Source organism: Ailuropoda melanoleuca, chromosome 2 (genome assembly GCF_002007445.2).
Source record: "Ailuropoda melanoleuca isolate Jingjing chromosome 2, ASM200744v2, whole genome shotgun sequence".
Classification (NCBI taxonomy): Eukaryota; Metazoa; Chordata; class Mammalia; order Carnivora; family Ursidae; genus Ailuropoda; species Ailuropoda melanoleuca.
Genome location: NC_048219.1, coordinates 14,091,652 through 14,110,642, shown reverse-complemented (window position 1 = coordinate 14,110,642; position 18,991 = coordinate 14,091,652). Strand labels below are relative to the sequence as shown.

General features: G+C 61.5%; 1 protein-coding gene across 9 annotated transcripts in view; it reads left to right on the top strand.

The window, feature by feature from the left end:
• STK40 (serine/threonine kinase 40) overlaps positions 1 to 17,515 on the top strand; it is a 38,730-nt gene extending 21,215 nt beyond the window's left edge. For 4 of the 9 annotated variants that reach the window (XM_034649318.1, XM_034649298.1, XM_034649310.1 and 1 more), the window contains exons 4-11: positions 262 to 435; positions 2,505 to 2,732; positions 3,603 to 3,655; positions 9,377 to 9,492; positions 13,130 to 13,274; positions 13,388 to 13,507; positions 13,942 to 14,026; positions 15,227 to 17,515. In XM_034649318.1, the coding sequence (XP_034505209.1) occupies positions 262 to 435; positions 2,505 to 2,732; positions 3,603 to 3,655; positions 9,377 to 9,492; positions 13,130 to 13,274; positions 13,388 to 13,507; positions 13,942 to 14,026; positions 15,227 to 15,445 (1,140 nt within the window). In that variant the 3' untranslated portion in view covers positions 15,446 to 17,515. The remainder of the gene's footprint in view (positions 1 to 261; positions 436 to 2,504; positions 2,733 to 3,602; positions 3,656 to 9,376; positions 9,493 to 13,129; positions 13,275 to 13,387; positions 13,508 to 13,941; positions 14,027 to 15,226) is intronic. The other 5 variants (XM_002925158.4, XM_034649347.1, XM_034649304.1 and 2 more) reach the window with 2 other exon arrangements.
• Positions 17,516 to 18,991: the final 1,476 nt, after the last annotated feature.

Sequence of the window (18,991 nt, the reverse complement as noted above, 5' to 3'; positions counted from 1 at the left end):
ACCCACACCTCCTGCGAACATGAGTAGCACCGTTTCTTCCTGGGAAGCGGTCGGGCTCACGCAGTCGCGCTCCGAACAGGCCTGATCTCAAGAGCGCGATCAGAGCAGAAGTCACACTGCCGTCACTTCGAGAAAAACCTCGCACGTCGTACGTGCCTGTGGGAGTGCGCGTGCAGGTGTTGCGGGCCCGACCGCGAGCCCCCTGCTCTTCCTGCTCGAGTCATTCTGCTTTGTAAAGTAAGGTTTATTTTTGGGTTTTTGGTCTTTGTGTGTGTGTGTGCCTTCCTAAAGATCCTCACCCTTGAGGAGAGGGGGGACCAAGGAGTAGAAAGCCAGGAGGAGAGGCAAGGCAAGATGCTGTTACACACCGAGTACTCTCTGCTCTCCCTCCTCCACACGCAGGACGGCGTGGCGCACCACCACGGGCTCTTCCAGGTGAGTGGCAGAGGGGGCTGCCTGTCCCCCTCCCCCCGCCCCCCACTCCTGGCTGGCTCCTGGGGCCGGCCCCCGCTGGGGCCATGTCTGTACTTAGAGCGGCTCGCCCACGTGACTGCCTGGGACCCCTGCATGCTGGGTGCGCCAGGACTTGCAGGGGTGTGGGCTGGAGGTCAGGCTGTGGCCGCACCAGCTGCTGCAGCGCCCCGGCCACGAGGCTCGCCGGCCTGTGGCAATGCCCCTTTCTTTGGAGAGCCACTTTTCCAAGAAGGGAGGAAAACATGAAGTCATTTAAAGACGCCCAGGCTCTTTCCTGTTGTGTCGTGTCAGGAATTGGCCCAGGCCAGCGTGGAAGGAGGGCAACAAGGAGGGACGAGCCTTGTGGGCCACCTGTGGATCCCGCAGTTGGTTTTGGTACCGACAGTCCTTTCGCTTGCCCTGGCGTCCCAGTTAGTTGAGCAAGTATCCCTGAGCCCCCCATACTCAGATGTTCCAGGTCCCTTAGGGAAGGTAGTAATGAGTAACTTGTACCCTGAACAGAGGCCTCCTCGGGGCCGAACCGAAATTGTGTCTCCAGAAACACAGAAGGCCCGGCTCAGGGTACCCGGGAGGCCTCCTGCTCCGCCCTCCGGCAGAGCTTCTGCAGGGCCCTCAGCTAGCCACGCTGGCCAGGGCCGCTCTTGCTGGGTGGACCCGGCACCCGAGAGGCCGCGTGCTGGCAGGGTGGCACAGAGGTTCTGGAGCCGGTGGTCCTGGAGTCAGGTTGTATGACCTTGGCCAAGTCACTTCCGGTCCCTACACCTCAGGTTCCTCATCGGTAAAATGGAGGCGGCGATGGAGGCCGGCCTCGCAAGCTGTTCAGGACGGTGAGCGGGCGTGTGTGCGGCCACACTCATCACGGTTACTTCCTTGTCAGCTTGAGTTCTTGGATAAAATAAAGGGAAGATGCCTCCCCACCCCGCCACCCCCCCCCAAGGTCGTTATTCTTAGATGTGCGATTAGAGGTGACTGAACATCAGTTTCCCTTCCACATGACACCAAACCGGGGGGCCGTGAGCGTCATCTCTGACAGCTACCAGAGCTCGGCCCTGCTTTAAGTCTTCGCGGATAATAGAACCTGGGTGCTTAGAAGCATTTCTAGGGTCCCCTGTGTGCCAGACACTGCTGGGCCTCTGGGGAGGAGAGAACAAGAGGTATGATCGCGCTCGGAAGGAGAAACGTGGCTCTCCAATCCCCAGCAGTTCCCTGGGAGGCAGGCGTCAGTCTGCTGGGGCGGACACTGAGCATCTCCCCAAGCTGGCTCATCAGTAGAGCATGCAGCTCTTGATCTCGGGGTTGTAAGTTCAAGCCCCATCCTGGGTATAGAGATTACTTAAAACAAAAATTTAAAAAAAAAAATACCTTAAAAAAAATAAAAGAAAAATGTCTTTTCGGCAAGGAACATGGGCCGGCACTTACTACCGCGCGCTGGTAGCAGGACGCACTTCCTGAGCGCCGCCGTGGGTTGCCGTGTTCTCTGAACAGCCCGTGAGGGAGGGTGCCAGCTCCCTTTGACAGATGCGGGACCAGAGACTTGGAGAAGTGAGGTGAACTGCCCCGCGTCCCGCAGCTGGGACGAGCGGGAGCTGGGGCCCAAAGCCCGCCTTTCCCACAGTTCCGTGGCTGCCCAGGAGTCTGGCTTCCATGGGAAAACAGTTGTCTTGGACACACAGGACACCTCACTTCTACTGTCGCGGACCTTGGTCATGGCTGGAACCTCTGGGAGTGGCGTGAAGGGAAGATGCCCTGGGGCCCCGGGTCTGCTGCCCGTACCCGGGGCCCAGAGGTCCCCTTGGCATTACATGCTCAGGCCTGATCCGAACCCTTTGCACTGGGATCAGAGCAGGAAGCCTTTAACATCAGCCCCTGGTCCCGGCTGCCCAGGCCTCAGGCCGCCACCCCGCACACGGGCAGCTCGGTCCAGGCTCTCCCTTTGGTGTGTGTCTCCGGCTCCAGAGGAGAGTCCCTGACCCCCGGCCCTGGGCCGGCGGGCCCACGACCAAGCCCTGGTCTGCCCCTTTGCCTCCCAGGACCGCACCTGTGAAATTGTCGAGGACGCGGAATCCAGCCGAATGGTTAAGAAGATGAAGAAGCGCATCTGCCTTGTCCTCGACTGCCTCTGCGCACACGACTTCAGCGACAAGACCGCCGACCTGATCAACCTGCAGCACTACGTCATCAAGGAGAAGAGGCTCAGCGAGCGGGAGACCGTGGTCATCTTTTACGACGTGGTGCGCGTCGTGGAAGCCCTGCACCAGGTGAGGCTCTGCCCCCCTGCCGGTCCCTCCTCCTCTGGCTGGCCCGTCCTGGGCTCCCGGTGACCAAGGAGCGTCCGGGCCCCACTGCCACGGAAGGCCACCCTTCTTGCCGCTGCTCAGTGGAAGCAGCTCTGGTTCCCGCCCCCGCCACGCCCAGACGTGCTCTGCAGCTGGAATGTCCAGAAGGAAAGTGGCTAGGTTACCTGTGTAGCCAGTGAGGCACGGGGCTGCAGGCCTCAGCCCAGGTTCCTGGGGAGGAGCTGCCCCGGCAGCCCAGCGGCACCCAGCGTAGCAGCTGCCCGTCTGTCGAGGGGCTAAGCTGTAGTCTCCCAGCAGAGGTGACAACGGTGAGATCCCCCGGGGCAGCCGCAGCCCGTCTCTGAGCTCTCCCTAGGGTAGGGGTGTCTGGCACCCTGAGGTCCAGGTGAGGAGAGCCTGCGCCTCTTCCTAGCACACAGCGTCTACGGACTGAGCCTGCACTGCCTGGTCCCCAGAACCGTGAGAGTTCACCTCTGACCGCAGATCCAGGCAGATGCTAGTGTTTTTCTCAGCGGGATATTACCTGGAGGTGGAGAGAGGAGTGGTTTTCCCCCTTGGCTGCTGTCCTGAGGGGAGAAAACTGGGGAAACCGCCCCTGGTAGGACAGAGACTGCCTGGGTCCACGTATTACCTCATCCCTACCGGTGGTTGATGAGGCCTTAGAACGGTCCTGATTTGTCTGCGGCTGGCAAATCAAGGCATGAGCCTAGAGACATGTCGTAGGGCTTTTTCCTGCCTCCCCAAACCCCTGGAGAGCCCACATCTTACAGGCTGGGCCCAACCCTGGCGCCGTCCTTCATGGTGCAAACCACATGCCTGTTGCTTTTCCAGAAAAACATTGTGCACAGAGACCTGAAGCTTGGGAACATGGTGCTCAGCAAGAGGTAAGACCCTTCTCTGTCAGGGTGTGACCTTGCGGCTGGCACGGGCTGCGTGCCGTGGCGACCCCGTGCCCTCCAGTGCCCCCATTTCTGACTCACAACAGCCCACTTCCCCAAGAATCCCGGGGATGCCTGCTTCTGCCTTTTGCTACGTGGGAATATGGTGCTTGCTCAGAAGGGGGGACTCTTAGGGGCACCTAGGTGGCTCCATCAGTTGAGTGTCTGACTCTTGACCTCAGTTCAGGTCTTGATCTCAGGGTTGTGAGTTCAAGCTCCACGTTCGGCTCCTCACTGGGCACGGAGCCTACTTAGAAGAAGAAGAAGGGGGGGCGCCTGGGTGGCACAGCGGTTAAGCATCTGCCTTTGGCTCAGGGCGTGATCCCGGCATTATGGGATCGAGCCCCACATCAGGCTCCTCTGCTATGAGCCTGGCTTCTTCCTCTCCCACTCCCCCTGCTTGTGTTCCCTCTCTCGCTGGCTGTCTCTATCTCTGTCGAATAAAAAAATTAAAAAATCTTAAAAAAAAAAAAAAAGAAGAAGAAGGGGAGTCCAACAGGCCACAGGCCATGGAAAGGGAGCTCTGGGAAGGATTCCAAAGATCCTCCTTGGGCCATTCATTTGGTGTGTGTAGTGGGTGCTCAGTAAATGACTATAAAACATGGGAGAAATGAGTGAAGGAATGACAGGTGAGCAAAATGAGGCCTCGTCATAGGTCGGGTTCCCAGGAAACAGACTCTGAGATGTGTGTGCAGCAGGCTCACCGGGAAGTGCTCCCGGGGCAAAGGGCGGGACTGGGTAGAGGGAGAAGCTGAGCTGTGCTTCAGTCACAGCAGGGCCTCAGCCTGGAAAACTCAGGAGCTAGGGAGCCCTTCAGATGTCCCAAATTGAGGCAAGGGGACGCATGTCCTTGGGTGCATGGCCCTGCCCTGGGCACAGCCTCAGAATGCTTCCTTTGGCTAAGGGGGCTTCACGGAAAAGGATGCAGCTATGAGTGGTCAGAAGCCATCGCTCTCAGCAGCAGGGAGAAAGTGCCTCGATCTTGGGGGGGTCTGGACGGCTCACCCTCGCACCCTCGGTCCATCTGTGGCAGAGGGAGATCACACAAGGCCCTTGCCACAGGCTATCACCGCCCCCCACCGGGTGGAGGGGCCCCAGCCTCATAGGGGCCCAGGACCGCCAGTAGGCACCACCACGACCATAGCAGTGCAGGGCTGGGAAGGGCTCGCCACCTCCCCTGCTCTCCCTGGGCCTCTCACCCTTGCCACCACCTCCAGGAGTTGAAGTGGGTCAGAGGGCTCGCAGATGGTAGGCACCAGTCTCACAGCAGAAGCGGTGTGGTCGTGATTTGTCCCCTGATGTGTCCGCCCATTCAAGAGGGGGCCCGCTGTCCCTATGAAGTGGCCAGAGCCACAGCAGTCACAGGAGAAGAAGCTGCAGGGAGCGAGGCCCCTGGGGAGGGCATGGGGGGACCAAACCCCCGCCCCACGCCTTGAGGAGGTCACCGCCCTTCTGCCACCACCAACCAGCGCCGGTGCTGCAGACGGGCAATCTCCCAGAGTCACCGTGCAATGGGGTGCCGACCAGAAAGCACTGGGTGGGGGCCCATGGAGGAGGGCAGAGGCTCTGGCCATCTGAGTCAGTTCCCTGAGGGATGAGTAAAGATTGGCCAGCTGGAGAAAGTGAAACCATGAAAACCTGACCCTGTCATGCTCCACAGCGAGGAGGGAAGGAAGCTGAAATTCCAGGGCTGCTGGAACCCTTGACGGGCCAAGTGAGAGAGCTGGGGAAGCTCGGGGGTCAGACCAGGCTCCTAGCCCAGCACTGCCTCTTCATTCCCCTCGAGACCATGGGAGTTCATTTGATTATGTATTGGTTGATTGATTCATCGTGTCTTGAGAGGCTGCTTTGGTAGCAAGCACTTCTCTGAGCTTCCGTGTCCTCGGCTGTGGCAGTGGAGGGGACTCAGCCTCCCTGCAGAGATGGACCTGAGACGTGGAACTGCCTCACGGGGCTGGGTCCATCGCAAGCGCGCCCCGTGCTAGACGGCCCGTAGCTTGCTTCCCTGGGAGATGAGGCCTGCTGGGGGTTGAGCGGTTGGTGAGGGCGCCAGCGGGGAGCCCAGGGGTCCCTGGCCCCAGCCCTGAGTTGCACCTGGGGGGCAGGTGCTAGAGAACCCAGACCCTGCCAGCCCTGAGAGCGTGTTGTCTTATTTGGACTTGAGGCCCTGACCTTCTGTGGGACGCTGGCCTGGTACCATCCTGCTCTGGACAGCAGGCGTGCTGCTCACACAGAGGGGGCTTTTTTTGTTTGTTTGTTTAAAGATTTTATTTATTTATTTATTTAACAGAGACACATCGAGAGAGGGAACACAAGCAGGGAGAGTGGGAGAGGGAGAAGCAGGCTTCCCGCTGAGCAGGGAGCCCGATGCGGGACTCGATCCCAGGACCCTGGGTTCATGACCTGAGCCGAAGGCAGACGGTTAACGGCTGAGCCACGCAGGCGCCCCTCGGGGGCTTAGTTTTTGACCACCTAAGTGCGTCTGGCTGCGGAGCCCACATGCCCTGTGGCCTTCTACGCAGCCACACGCTGCCTCCGAGCAGCCTAGGGGTGCCTGTGAGAGCGCGCATTCGCGCGCCTGTGCCCCTGAGCCCAGAATGCGGCCGGCCTCTGTGCGTCCAGGCGGGTCTGCTCCCCTCACTCCAGGCCACCGCAGTTCTGGGAGTCTAGGCAGGAAGCCCGGCTGCTCTCGAGTAACGGCAGTGGAGCTACGGCCGCGGCTCCGTGCGTGTCCGTCTGTCTGTCTGGGTGTGCGTGTGCACGCGTGCCACGTGTTTTCCTCAGATAGAGGAGCACCGGTACCTCACTCAGCCCCTGATCTTGGCTGCATCGCTTCTCACCTTTTTGGGGTCTTGCGACAGACGGAGTGCTCCGGGAGGGGGTGGCGGTGCAGAGGGACCCAGTGAGAACGCCATGCCCTGCCCCGGGCGCGTCTGCAGCACACCCCTCCCTTCTCGCTGGCACCCTTGCAAAGTTCAAAGGCCGGCCTGGAGGAGCGCCAGCCCCCGCCTGCCTGCCAGGCCGGGCCCTAACTCCAGCTGCGGAGGCAGGCAGCCGAGCTGGAGGCCGCGTCTGGGCCTCGAAGAACAGAGCGGCCCCAGGGGAGGCCACAGGGAGAAGGGTTTGCTAGGCGGCTATCCTGACGAGTTCACCCCGCTTGGGAGAAAAGGCAAGAGTTGAAACCTGAAATACCCTTTTGGGGTTATATGAGGTCTGCTGTGGGTTCTTTCTCCTTCCTCCTTTCTTTTTGGGTAAGCAAGTTGCGCACCAAGTTCCTAGAAAAGGAGAAAAGCGCTGGTAGTCCAAAGGGCCATAACTAAAGAGTGACTCACGCAGAGCGGGTCCTGCTGACGCAGGGCTGCCTCCCTCCGCCCCCCACTGCCCTTGCCCCTGCCGCAGGACGAATCTGGGCGGTCTGGGGCTCCCAGGGATCTGGGTGCCACCCGCCGACTTGGGCGGTAGTGGCAGGGCAGGGGAGCGTGGCCAAGCTTCGGGAGGTCTCAGAGTTGACCGTGTGGTTTCCTGTGGGACACCCTCCAGGATCGTCGGCGGTGTGGGCCAGCTCGGCCCTGCTGCCCGCCGCCCAGCCACACACAGTGTCCTTGAGCCCCCTGGCCCGGCCCAGGCCCAGAGGGCAGCACAGCCCATGCTGGCCTGCTTGCTCCTGGGCCTGTGGCTGCAGCGTGGTTCCCCTCGCCCGCTGCCTCAGGTGGGGTCTTTCCTGGGGTCTCCCCGTTACTAGCCCCCGCCTGCTGTGCCCGCCGTTTGAGGAGGAGAGGATAATCCGAGCTAGCAGTCAGTTACCAGTCACCAGGCCCCCGGCTCTGTGCCTTCCCTGGGCTTGTCTTCCTGTCACATCCTCACACAGTCCTGGGAATGGGGTGCTAATAGTCTCCATTTGACAGATGAGGAAACAGGTTTAATAAGAGATTAAATGAGGCACCCACAGTCACACAGCCAGGGAATGGCCAAGCTGGGCCTGGGACCTAGGAATCTAATGCCCAAGCCCCCCAGACTGCCCTGAGCAGTCCCTTCCCAATGTCTTGTGCCTCAGGGAACCCCTGCAGGACACACTGCCAGCCGCAGCCACCATCTGAGGTGGGAGGACAGACTGTGGGCCTTCAGCTCTGTGGATGCGCAGTCCCACATTCAGGGCTCAGAGGGGGAGCAATCCACTTCTTGACATGGTATCCTTGGCCAGACCCTTTGCCTACTCTCTTAGGCCCTAGCTGCCCTGGGGGCCACCAGGCAGATTTCTGTGGCATCTGACAGGGCAGGCCTGTATGCAGAGCGAGAGTCGAGGTTTCCATCTGGAATGCAGAGGACAGACTAACCTTTGTTTTGTACCAAGCCCTTTGCCAGCAGAATTCCCCGAGATAGCTGAAGGGCTCGCAGGGCCTCTTGGTCACAGCTCCTGGGGAATTCCGTGCTCAGCCCCACACAACCTGTACCTCTGAGCCGACCCCCTCTTCAGCCTGGAGACTCAGCCAGTGAGAGGTGGCGGGAGACCCCTCACGGGGCTGCCCTTCCTGCTTCTCTGCCCAGCCAGCTGACACGGAGCCGGGCAGGTGACCCCTGCCCCCTGTGGGTGGAGAGGCACCCTTCCTCACTGGCCTTCCTCGACGGGGCCTCTTGGGGGGGGCCTGCTCACCCCCACCCCCACTGCCTGGGTGGGGCGTAAGGCCCCTTCCCTCGGCCTCTTCCTTCTGTGCACACTGTGAGCTTCATTAAAGGATCCGAGCCCTAAGCTGCTCTCACCCATGATGCTCAGATGGGGGTCTGTGGTCCTCTAGGTCGGGGAGAGTCTGAAGCACAGGACAAGGGCCGAGTGAGCTTTGGTGGAATTGGAGGGAAATTCAGGGGCTGGGCACCGCCCGGGGACACGGGTACGAGCGGTGGCCATCCAGAGTACAGGCTCTGGGGTCAGGCGGACCCAGGCCTAGGTCCTGCCCACTAGCCCCCTGACCCTGAGCAGGTCCCTTCGTCTCTCTGCACCTTAACTGCATCACCTGTCAAAATGGGGCTGCGAGAAGCCTCCCTCCTAGACTCCTGTGAGGGCGAGTGCGCACAGTCCGCACGAGACACAGAAGCCAGGGCCTCCGCCCCCTCGGTGCTCCGTCAGCGTTCGTGTTCAGTACTGTCCCCGGGACTCTGATCCACAGTGACCAGGGTCATGACCACAGAGATCGGCCGAGGGGGACAAAAGTGGCCCCCGTGGGTGGACTCCAGAGCCCTGCCGAACTTCCTTTTCTTTGTACCGAAGTGAGGGAGCCGAGCTAGAGCTCCCGTCGTTCCAGATGTCCATGTCCTGTGAGGTAGTTTTGGGACATCGCCGCAGGTCGTTGTGAGTCCTGAGCTGCGGCCCCGAGGCTCGGCCCGGACGGCAGGTTCCGGGGAGCCCCTCTGGAGCACTCACTGGGTCGGAGGGACTCACATTCCTCTGGTCCCGGGTGCTGAGGGGACCGCTCAGCAGGTGCAAGCAAGGGTGAGCGGCCAGCGTGAGCGCCGCGATGGCACTGCTCACACAGCCGCAGGGAAGGCAGCGGGGGCCCGGGGAGCAGAGGAGGGTGTGGGTGTGATTCCTTTGCTCCCTGGGCAAGACGGGGGCAGCCGGGCGCCCGCAGGCACAGACACGACGTTTGTTCCTTCTCTGCCCCCTGCTCCCAGGACGCATCGGATAACCATCACCAACTTCTGCCTCGGGAAGCATCTCGTGAGCGAGGGGGACCTGCTGAAGGACCAGAGGGGGAGCCCTGCCTACATCAGCCCAGACGTGCTCAGCGGTATGTGCGGCGTGCCAGGCAGCGGGCCCCAAGGGCTACGCAGTGCTGGGCTCCACCGAGGCTCACGCCTTCAACAGAGCGTGTCTGGGGGCGGGCCTGGGCCAGGTGCCGGGACTTCAGTGGGGGTCCGAACCAGTACTGTCTGTCTGCGTACAAAATTTGGGGTCTTATGGGGGAGGAAGATGGTAACCCTCACCCTGGTGCAGGGTTAATGACTCTCTGAGATTGTTTCTCCGAGTGTGAACAATGGGCACTTGGAGGACTTTCCTGAGGAAGTGACTTTTGAGCTGTGATTGCAAGGACAGATAAGGACTCGAGGGGGCGGGACTGGGCAAGCTGTGGCTGCTGCCCAGCCAGACAGGGAGCCTGGGTCAAGGCGAGGCCAGAGAGGTGGGCAGCGGCCAGACCAGCAAGGCCCGAGGGATGCCCCGTGGAGAACACCATCCTGCATTTCAAGTGCGAAAGGCTGCCATGAGCAGGTCTTCCCCGGCTCTGACACCGCGACAAAGACGGCTCTCCCTTTGTTCTGTTCCTTCATTAGTTCCTCCTTCCATCTCCAAACCCTCCCTCCCTCCCTTCTGCCTGAATTTTCCAAGGGCCTACCATGGAGAAGGCCCTGTTTTAGACACTTGGGAGACGACAGCGAACAGGCACATAGACGTCCCTGCTTCCGTGAACGCTGAGCTGACCTTCTAGTGGGGAGGAAACAGCCAGCACACAAAATAAAAAGCCAGTTACACACTGATTACTCACTGATCCCATCGCCAAGCACCCGGCGCCGTGCTGTGCACGTGACCTGCGTCGTCTGCTTAGACCACACGGCGACCCTGGCGGGGAGAGATTCGAAGTCCCTTTGTCGTAGCTAATAGTTGAACCTGAGAACTGAGGCTCATGTCCTGGCCAGCCTCCTGCCCAAGTCCACGTTCCCCGGGACACTTTCTTTTCTTTCCTTTCCCTTTTTCTTTCCCATCCCTTCTGCACGGAGGCTGAGCCTCCGAGCCACCATCCCCACCACACGCCCCTGTCCCCCCACGCACAGAGGCAGCAGTGTCCCCGGGCCAGCTCGTCCCTGCGGGGAGCAGGCTGCTGTAACTTGCCGAGGCATTACCACACGTTCACCGCCTCCCCCGGCTGAGGCTCTCCCAGGCCGTGCTGCCACCATCCCCCCAGGACCTTGAGGTTTGGGTTGGAGTCGCCATGGCCTCTGCTAGAGGGAGCCACGTGCCAGGGCTGCACCCCAGCTCCCCGGGGACCAGCCCGGGCTGGACAACCTCCATGAGATTCCCCAAAGCATCCTTGTGGGTGACAGAGCCAGGACGATGCACCGGGCTCTTCCCTCAGCGCAGGTCCGTGAGGTGGGGCCTGTGACCGCGCACCAGGAATAGAAGGGCTGGCTCTGGTCAGGCCGCCTCAGCGACGCCAGGCCAGGGGGGCCTCCACGTGCACGCACTTCCTGCTCCTGCCTGTGGCTTCTCTCTGGCTCTTCCGGATTCATGTTGGTCTCAGAGGATGAAACAGAGGAACCCAGTGCTTCAGAAAGAGTCCTAGACCCGGAGGCTGGAGAGCCGGCTCTCATCCTGGCCTTCAGCCCCCTTCTCTGAGCCCCAGTCTCCTCCTGCGTTAAGAGCGGGATGCGTTACTGCCTCCCCACGTGGTTAAGAGGTTGAAGCGGGATGATTGACTATGAGTCCGGCCACGTGGGCTCCGAGTCGAGGTCTGCCACTTGGTTTATTCTGTGTTCCAAGCGCGGCCTCCAGCGTCTGGTCTGGAGCCTGTGAAAAGGCAAACATGACCTTGCCCCTAGGGTTTATGGACTGGTTAATGACTGTGTCACCTTGGAAAAGTTACTGACTTCTCTGGGCCTCAAGTTTCGCATCTATAAAACAGGGATGATAACAGCCCCTGCTTTATAAGGTCCTGTGCGATTAAAGAAGGCCTTTAACCTGCTGTCTGGTAATAAACATTAGCCGGCATTATCATTACGGAAAGGAAGACTTGAAGTTTAGTCCCCTCCGAAGCCAAAGCTCAGGGAAGGGTCGCCCGCCCAGGCAGAGTTCCTGGGGGAGCTTGTCGGCTGGAGGGGGCTGTTCAGCTCCCATCCAGTCAGGGCAGAAGTCCTGGGGCTCAGAGGGAGCCCATACCACCTTGGCAGCGGGGCCCCTGTCCCGGACATCTCGGCAGGAACCGCGTGCGGCCGCTGCAGCTTAGAGTCGTGGCACAGTGGGCTGCGATGACGACCCCACGTGGTCCAGGAGAACGGGGTTGCCCTGGCGTTGACCGTGGGGTCAGCTGCACAAGGTCACCCATGCGCTGCTCTTTGGCACTGGGGGTTGGACAGGGGCCAGGGTGACACAGCCTTGGAGAAAGCATAGCAGACACTGAGCTCCACAAAACCGCCTACTGCAGCAGCCAGGGCAAAACCCTGCGAGGTCAGCATCCTGGCCCCACTTCACAGATGAAGTCACAGGCTAGGTGAGGGAGGCCCGTGGTACATTCTGGAGGCACAGGCCGAGGCCTGTAAGGATACTTCCATGCACATGTGCAGTACACCCCTGGTTAAGCTGCTTGACCTTCAGTGGGCCTGGACAGCCTTCCAGAACCAGTATGCCCTGACCCAAAGGCATCTGTCGCCACCCACGCAGCTTCAGGACCCAGAGGAGGGATCCTGGTTGTCCAGGCACTGCCTGGTGCCCGGGACAGGACATTGGGGTGCCTGGCAGCATCTCTTCCACACCCGTGGGGAAGCTGAGTCACAGTCTGCAAGCTGGGCTGCTGCTGGGTCTGCTCTCCCAGGGACGGGGTGGGCAGGGAATTTCGAAAGGCTTGAGGTGCTGTACTTGCGGGAACGGGCCGGCAGCGGCCTGCGCACCGGAGGAGCCCTGGCGCGGGTGGTAGGCGATGGCCTTGCCCCAAGAGTGGGAGTAGCAGGGCTCCTCCTGTCAACTGTGTGGTGTTGGACCAGTGACGTCCCTGCACCTCATTTTGGAAAAGGAGAGGAAATATCTAATTGACAGAGTTCGGCGGAGACGAAATGAGAACATCTCTTCCAGTGCCGTCACAGCGTGGCGCTCGCTTAAATGCTCGCTCCCTTCTGTTCTGCAGGGAGGGAAACATCACGGAGGTCACTTAAATGGATGCTCATTCCTCTAGCAAATGTTTGGGTCCCTGTTGGGCACCGGGGCTCAGCGGTGCGCCAAGCAGAGAGGCACCTGCGTCTGAGAACTTACCTTCTCGCGGGGGAGATAGGAAGTAAATGGGAGGGGATCCTCACAGATGGGTTGAAGCACTCTGGGACGAGGGGACAGGGATTGGGGCAGGGGTGGCCGACTAGATCTTTGTTCCACACACACGCTCCTGGCCACCTGCTCTGTGAGCTGCTTGGCTGGGTGCCAGGGCCGTAGACCCAGGCCGAGCCCCCAAGAGCTTGCAGTCCGGCAGAGCAGGGCTGGTGTGCCGGTGGGTGGCCTGCGCAAGGCCAAGGGTAGTCCCTTCTCCTGGGGGGTCACTCCTCGGTGGGGCATCGTCCTGGGAGGAGGTGAGGGGGAGGGTCCCGCGGGTAGGATGTCAGGCACGTGGCTGGTGAGCTGAGGGAAGCCCAGGCCTGGGCTGAGCGCGCGTGCGTCCGTGTGCCCCACAGGCCGGCCGTACCGGGGCAAGCCGAGTGACATGTGGGCCCTGGGCGTGGTGCTCTTCACCATGCTCTATGGCCAGTTCCCGTTCTATGACAGCATCCCCCAGGAGCTCTTCCGCAAGATCAAGGCCGCGGAGTACACCATCCCAGAGTGAGTCCCGCTGCCTGGGGAGGGACGGAAACAGCCACGCGAGGCTCGGAGTGGTGAGTTGGGGAGCCGGCGGCAGCCTGCCCTGCCTGAGCGCTGGTCCTCTCCCTCATCAGGGATGGGCGCGTGTCCGAGAACACCGTGTGCCTCATCCGGAAACTGCTGGTCCTCGACCCCCAGCAGCGCCTTGCCGCTGCCGACGTCCTGGAGGCCCTCAGTGCCATCATCGCGTCGTGGTAAGTGGGCCGGTGCCGGCTGGCCGAAGTCTGCGTTTGGCCCGCGCTTAAGCCCTGCCCATCCCACCCAGAAAAGCAGCTTGAGGTCGGGCCTGTTCCTTTGCCAGACAGAGTCCGATTTCCAGATGTTCCCCACGGGCGAGATGGGAAGGGTGCCGCCAGAACTCAGGGCTGAGCGTCCCCGGTGTGCCAGTTTTTGCCAACTGTGGGACTGGCATTAATTACCTCGCTCATTTTCCACCACAGCCTGTGAGGTAGAAATATCTCCCATTATCGGCTGAGAAAACCGAGGCTTGGGAGACAAAGTCATTCATGTCGAGAGGGGGCTGAGTCGGGACCCAGCCCGGTCTGTTGAGTGCAGCCGAGTCTTAGAGCCGTGGGGCGCCCGCCGGCCGGGCCTGGGGAGCCGGCCTGACTCATCTGCCTTCCCGCAGGCAGTCCTTGTCATCGCTGAGCGGCCCTTTGCAAGTGGTTCCTGACATCGACGACCAGATGAGCAACGCAGACAGCTCCCAGGAGGTGAGCTGGGAAGGTCAGACCGGTCGGTCGTCACCCAGTCCCAAGAGACCAGCGTCCAGGGACAGCAGGCAGGGCCGGGGCAGAGGGGGCAGCTCCTGGCAGGCTGCTAGGCCCCCTCCGTCTTAGCTGCTCGGGGCCTGCCTTGCCTCCGTAGCCTGCAAGAGGGGCCATGGGGCAGTGGAGGCGGGGCCCCAGCCTGCCTCTCTCAGCTTCCTCCTCCTGCCACAGGCCTGGTGCTGCCCTGTGCTGGCCCTTTAAAAGGCCACGTTGCTCTGCCTCTGACTCACTGGGTCTCTCCCAGCCTTTTTGCTCTTCCTTTTCCAGATGATTCATTTTCTCCCAGTTTTCTCCCATTTCCTGCTCCCTGCACCGGAGAAAGTGCTGGGCCTGGCATGGGGGCAGACCCCAGGCCAGGCAGCAGCTGGCAGGCGATCTTAGGGTGCCCCCTGGAGGGCAGGGCTTGGCGAGCAGAGCCGTGGGAGGAATGCCATGAGGACCTTCCCTCCCTGCCCCTCCTCCCCCTGCCCCAGGGCTCCACAGCCTTCGCTGGGCAGGTGGGAGCTGGAGGAGCCTCCTGGCTGTGGAGAAGGGAGTCGGCAGGCCCTCCCTCGCCTCGGTGCCACCGCAGTGCATCTGTCCGTCTGCACCACAGGCCTGTGTGGCCGTGTTCTTCTCCTCCGTTCACAAAAAGAAACTGAGGTTCAGAGAGGTGCAGTGATTTTGCTGGTCACATAGCTCAGACCCCAAATCTGAGCGCAGAGCGCTGCTCTCCCCCATGACGATCAGCACAGGGACCTGCCACTTCCGAGCGGCTCTTCTGGGCTGCCCAGGCCACCGCCCCCGCGGCTCCCTCCCGAGAAGCTCTGAGGGAAGATTGCTGCCCCACTCAGAGCTCTGGAAGCTAAGGCTTCCAAGGTCATGCGACCTCCCCCAAGGTCAGTGTGTTAGGAAGCAGGGGATCTGCCTCCAATCCCAGGCCTGTCCTCTGCTGGAGCAACCCCCGGGACAGGCCGCGGGCAAGGTCCAGGCTGGCGGGTGGGCTTCGGACACAGGGAGGGCGGCCTCTGGAGCCAGGTCACCTAACACTGGTTCCCGGCTCTTATCTGCAACCCCACCTCTCTCCCTCTCTCTCTCCCTCTCCCTCTCCCCCCACCCTTCTCTCCCTCTCTGCTTGTCTCCGTGTCTCCTTGTCTCCCGAAGGCGAAGGTGACGGAGGAGTGCTCCCAGTACGAATTCGAGAACTACATGCGCCAGCAGCTGCTGCTGGCCGAGGAGAAGAGCTCCGTGCACGAGGCCCGGAGCTGGGTGCCCAAGCGGCAGTTCGGCAGCGTGCCCCCTGTGCGGCGGCTGGGCCACGACGCACAGCCCATGAACCCCCTGGACGCGGCCATCCTGGCGCAGCGCTACCTGCGCAAGTAGCCCCAGCGCCGCCTCTTCCGACGCCCAGCCGGGGCCCCAACGCTCCCCCACCGGCTCCGTCGGCCGGCCGGGCAGGGACAGCGCAGGGCACACACGGGGTCAGCAGACGGACCACGAAGCTACCTTGAGAATGATCGCTTGATTGTTTGGTTTTTTAATCTGAGAAGCCTAGATAACTAATCTGCTTTTAATCACGACGTTTTAATCTACCTCCGGCTCTTTAACCGCGCTGTCTCCGGACTGAGTGAGAGGGAGGAGGAGGGAGCCCGCCCAGCGGACCCCCCACGCCCCCCCAGACAAATAAGCTGAACACGCAGCTCGCTGCTGGCTCCCAAAATGAACACCCACTGCCCACTGCCCTCCCCGGGCCCCTCCAGGCTGTCTGACCCTCCCCTTCTGACCCCAGGCCCCTCAGTCCAAGCTTTGGAAAACTTCACCTCATCTTAAGCAGAATTCAAATATATTTATTTTTGTACTGAAACCAACTTCTCTCCCATCTCTAGGTGGCTTGGCCTGTGGCCACTCCCTGCCCCCACCCCCACCCCCCCACCGACCTGGCTGGACAGCAGGGAGTCCACCGCCCACACGTGGACCCCCTCCTCGCCCCCAGGCTCAGAAGCCCCTTCTTGCCAGCCCCTCCACCTCCAGCCCACCAGTCCCTCCTGTTTCTGGTGATGGGGAGGCCTTTCTAGACTTGGTTCTCTTTCTCCCATCTCAGTAGCTTCTCTGAGGTGCTGTATCCTCGCATTAATCCTGGTTTCTTTCTGCACCCGCACCGTGGTACCGAGGTGACATTGACACAGATGTGAATGGGGTGCCTGGTGGTCGGGCAGGGAGGGGAGCGCTGGGCCGACCGTGAAAGGGTGGGCCCTGCTCGCACGTCCTCTTGCTCCCCGCACCCCTCTGTGTTCACAGAATGGTGGAAGCATCTGCCCTCCTGTTCTTGCCTCATAATGGATGTGGTGTCTCTCCCAGCAGACCCTGGCCAGGGCCCTTCATCAGGGCTGTGGGGCTTGTGGGGAGCGCTGTAAGGACTGGGGGGGTCTGCCTGGCTTGAGAACAGCCCTGCTGCCCTTTTTGAGCCGAGATTTTGAAGTGGATGCCCGTCTTGCCAGAAACACTGTTCTCACCAGAATGCCCTTCCTTCCCACTCTCCCTCACTGGACTTGGCCTTGCCCGGTGCCAAGCAAAGACCCCTCCTCTGGCCTATCCCCCCAGGACCCCCTGGAAAGTCTGAGTTTTCCCCTCCAGGCAGCCCTGGGCCCTCAGGCCCTGTCTGTTCTTGCTCCCCAGTGGGGAGGTGACCGAGGCCTGTGCGACCTTGTTTCCCAGAGTGTGAGCTGCCCCCTCCCCAAAAGCTGACTCACTGTGAGTGACTTGGGCAAGTTCCCAAACCTCCTTGTGCCTCAGTTTCCCCATCTGGAAAAAATGGGGCCACCTCTTGCCAGCAGTAGCAGGGCCGCCCATGCCCCTTCCTCCCCATGCCCCCATCCCAGCACTTGGGCGCCTCATGCCTCTGCCTCAGTGGGTCTGTGGGAGCCCGCCGGAGCCCAGCACTTATCCCCCCGAGCACCAAGCCCTGCCTCTACCAGCGGCCAGCCGCCGAGGGCCAGGGTGTCGTGCTGCGGGGCGGGGGATGGCCTCTTTTCTATATTTATTTCAAAAAGAAGTCTCCCAAGGGAGTAGAAATGCAGTCTGGCCCAGGGCTCCCTGCCCCTGTGACTGTCCTCCCGTGAGGGTCTCGGCCGTGCCCCTGTCCAGCAGCCTGCCGGACCCTCTGGGCCTGCTTGCCACAGGTGGGCTTTCTCCTCCTTTTCAGAGCAATACCCTCGGGGGTCTGCGGAGCCTTATCAGGCTGCGCCCTCCAAGGTCAGCCCTGTGTCTGACGTTTGTGGCAAAGCAAAAGAGAGGAGGCTGGGCCCGCCCTCACCGGGTGTCACACGCTGAGAGGTCCTGTTGTAAAGAAACAAAACAGAAAAAGTCACAAAAAAGTTTGTATAAAGACATATTTTTGTACTACATGGGGACTCTTCCTGCATGTCAGCAATAAAACTTCTGACCTGGAGCCAGTGTGGCCTGTCCCGTCTGCTGTTCTTGCCCTTCTCCCCGTGTCTCTGTCTCTCCAGCCCCCGCCAGCCAGGGCAGGCTTCCTGCAGCTCTGGGCTCTGCCCAGTGGACAGACCCCCACCCCACAGCCCCGGCCCCACCAGCGCCACTGCCTGGGTGGAGGGGGGACAGAGCTACCCAGCATTCTCCTGACCCAGTAGTGCACCCCCCCCCTCCGGTGCAGGCAGGAGGCATCCCAGAGCAGCTGCAGCTTGCGTCCTCCCTGCCAAACAGTGTCGGTCCTCCCTGCCAAACCCCCATCTGGGGTCGGGGGATCCCGGCCAGCCAGAGGCTGCCCGTGTGCCCACACGCCCACCCAGGGCAGCTGTTGTAAGAGGGGCCGGGCAGGCCTTTCCTGCACTCGCCTCCCTCTCGCTCCCCTCCATAGGAAGCCAAACGCTTCCTTCCTTCCCTTCCTCTTTCCTTCCTTCCTTCACCTAAATTTAGACGTTGCACTGGAGCACTGGAGCGGTGAAGCTGCAGGTAGGCCGGCCCCGCCCTCAGCACCCCACGGAGCCCCGACAGACCCACTCCTCTGTTCCGGACCCACACACAGCCCCAGGTCAGCGAAGGAGCAGAGCCCCCACGCGGGAGGCTCTTCACAGGCAAGTCGCACACAGCAAGGGTGAGGCGGCCCTGGGGCTCTGCGAATTCTCCAGAGCCAGCCCGACCCCTCACCCCCGACCTTCACACCACACCTACCCAGCGGCCAAGTGGCCGCCACCTCCCTGGCCACCCCCAGTCTACACACACTGTGCGTTTCATCTGACCCAGCCCTCGTCGACAGAGCTGTCTCCCAGCGCACTGGCTGCGGCGCCTGGCCTGTCTCCACGGCCGCCCCCCTCCCGTCCCCCACCCTATCGGCCTCGGGTCCGTGCCTGGGTGTCTCCCGGGAACACGCAGGGGGCAGCCTTACCGGTCACCAACACCCAAGACAGCCGCACGCGGGCAGGGACTCGGCTTGGCCGACTCGCTTGTCCACACCTAGGACAGGCCGGGCACGCAGCTCACACTCCAGAACTGTTGCTCTCTTGACCTCGACGTACCAGATCGCTCTTCAGTGTTTATTGTGAGCCCCGAAGCCATGGAAGGGGAAAGTACCAGAAAGGTGGGGGGTGACCAACAGCCTCCAGTGTCCTGAGAGGTCAAAGAGGAACTGAGACGTTTCCCCCCCGTTTTAGCCACGTCCGGGCCTCCAGCGGCCTAGGGGGAGCAGTCTCAGAGACACCGGACTGGAGCTGCCCAGCTCTCTGAGTGGGGGAGGGAGGAAATGGAGTCTCAGTGGCTCAAGCTGCTGAGCCCAGCTTACCTGGACTTCCTGCCCACCCCCACCCCCCACGTCCAACCCACTGCTGATCCTGTCACCCGCCAGGCAGAATCTGACCTCTTCTCAAGGCTCCCTGCGAACACCGTCTGAGCCCCCCCCCCCCCCCCCCCCCC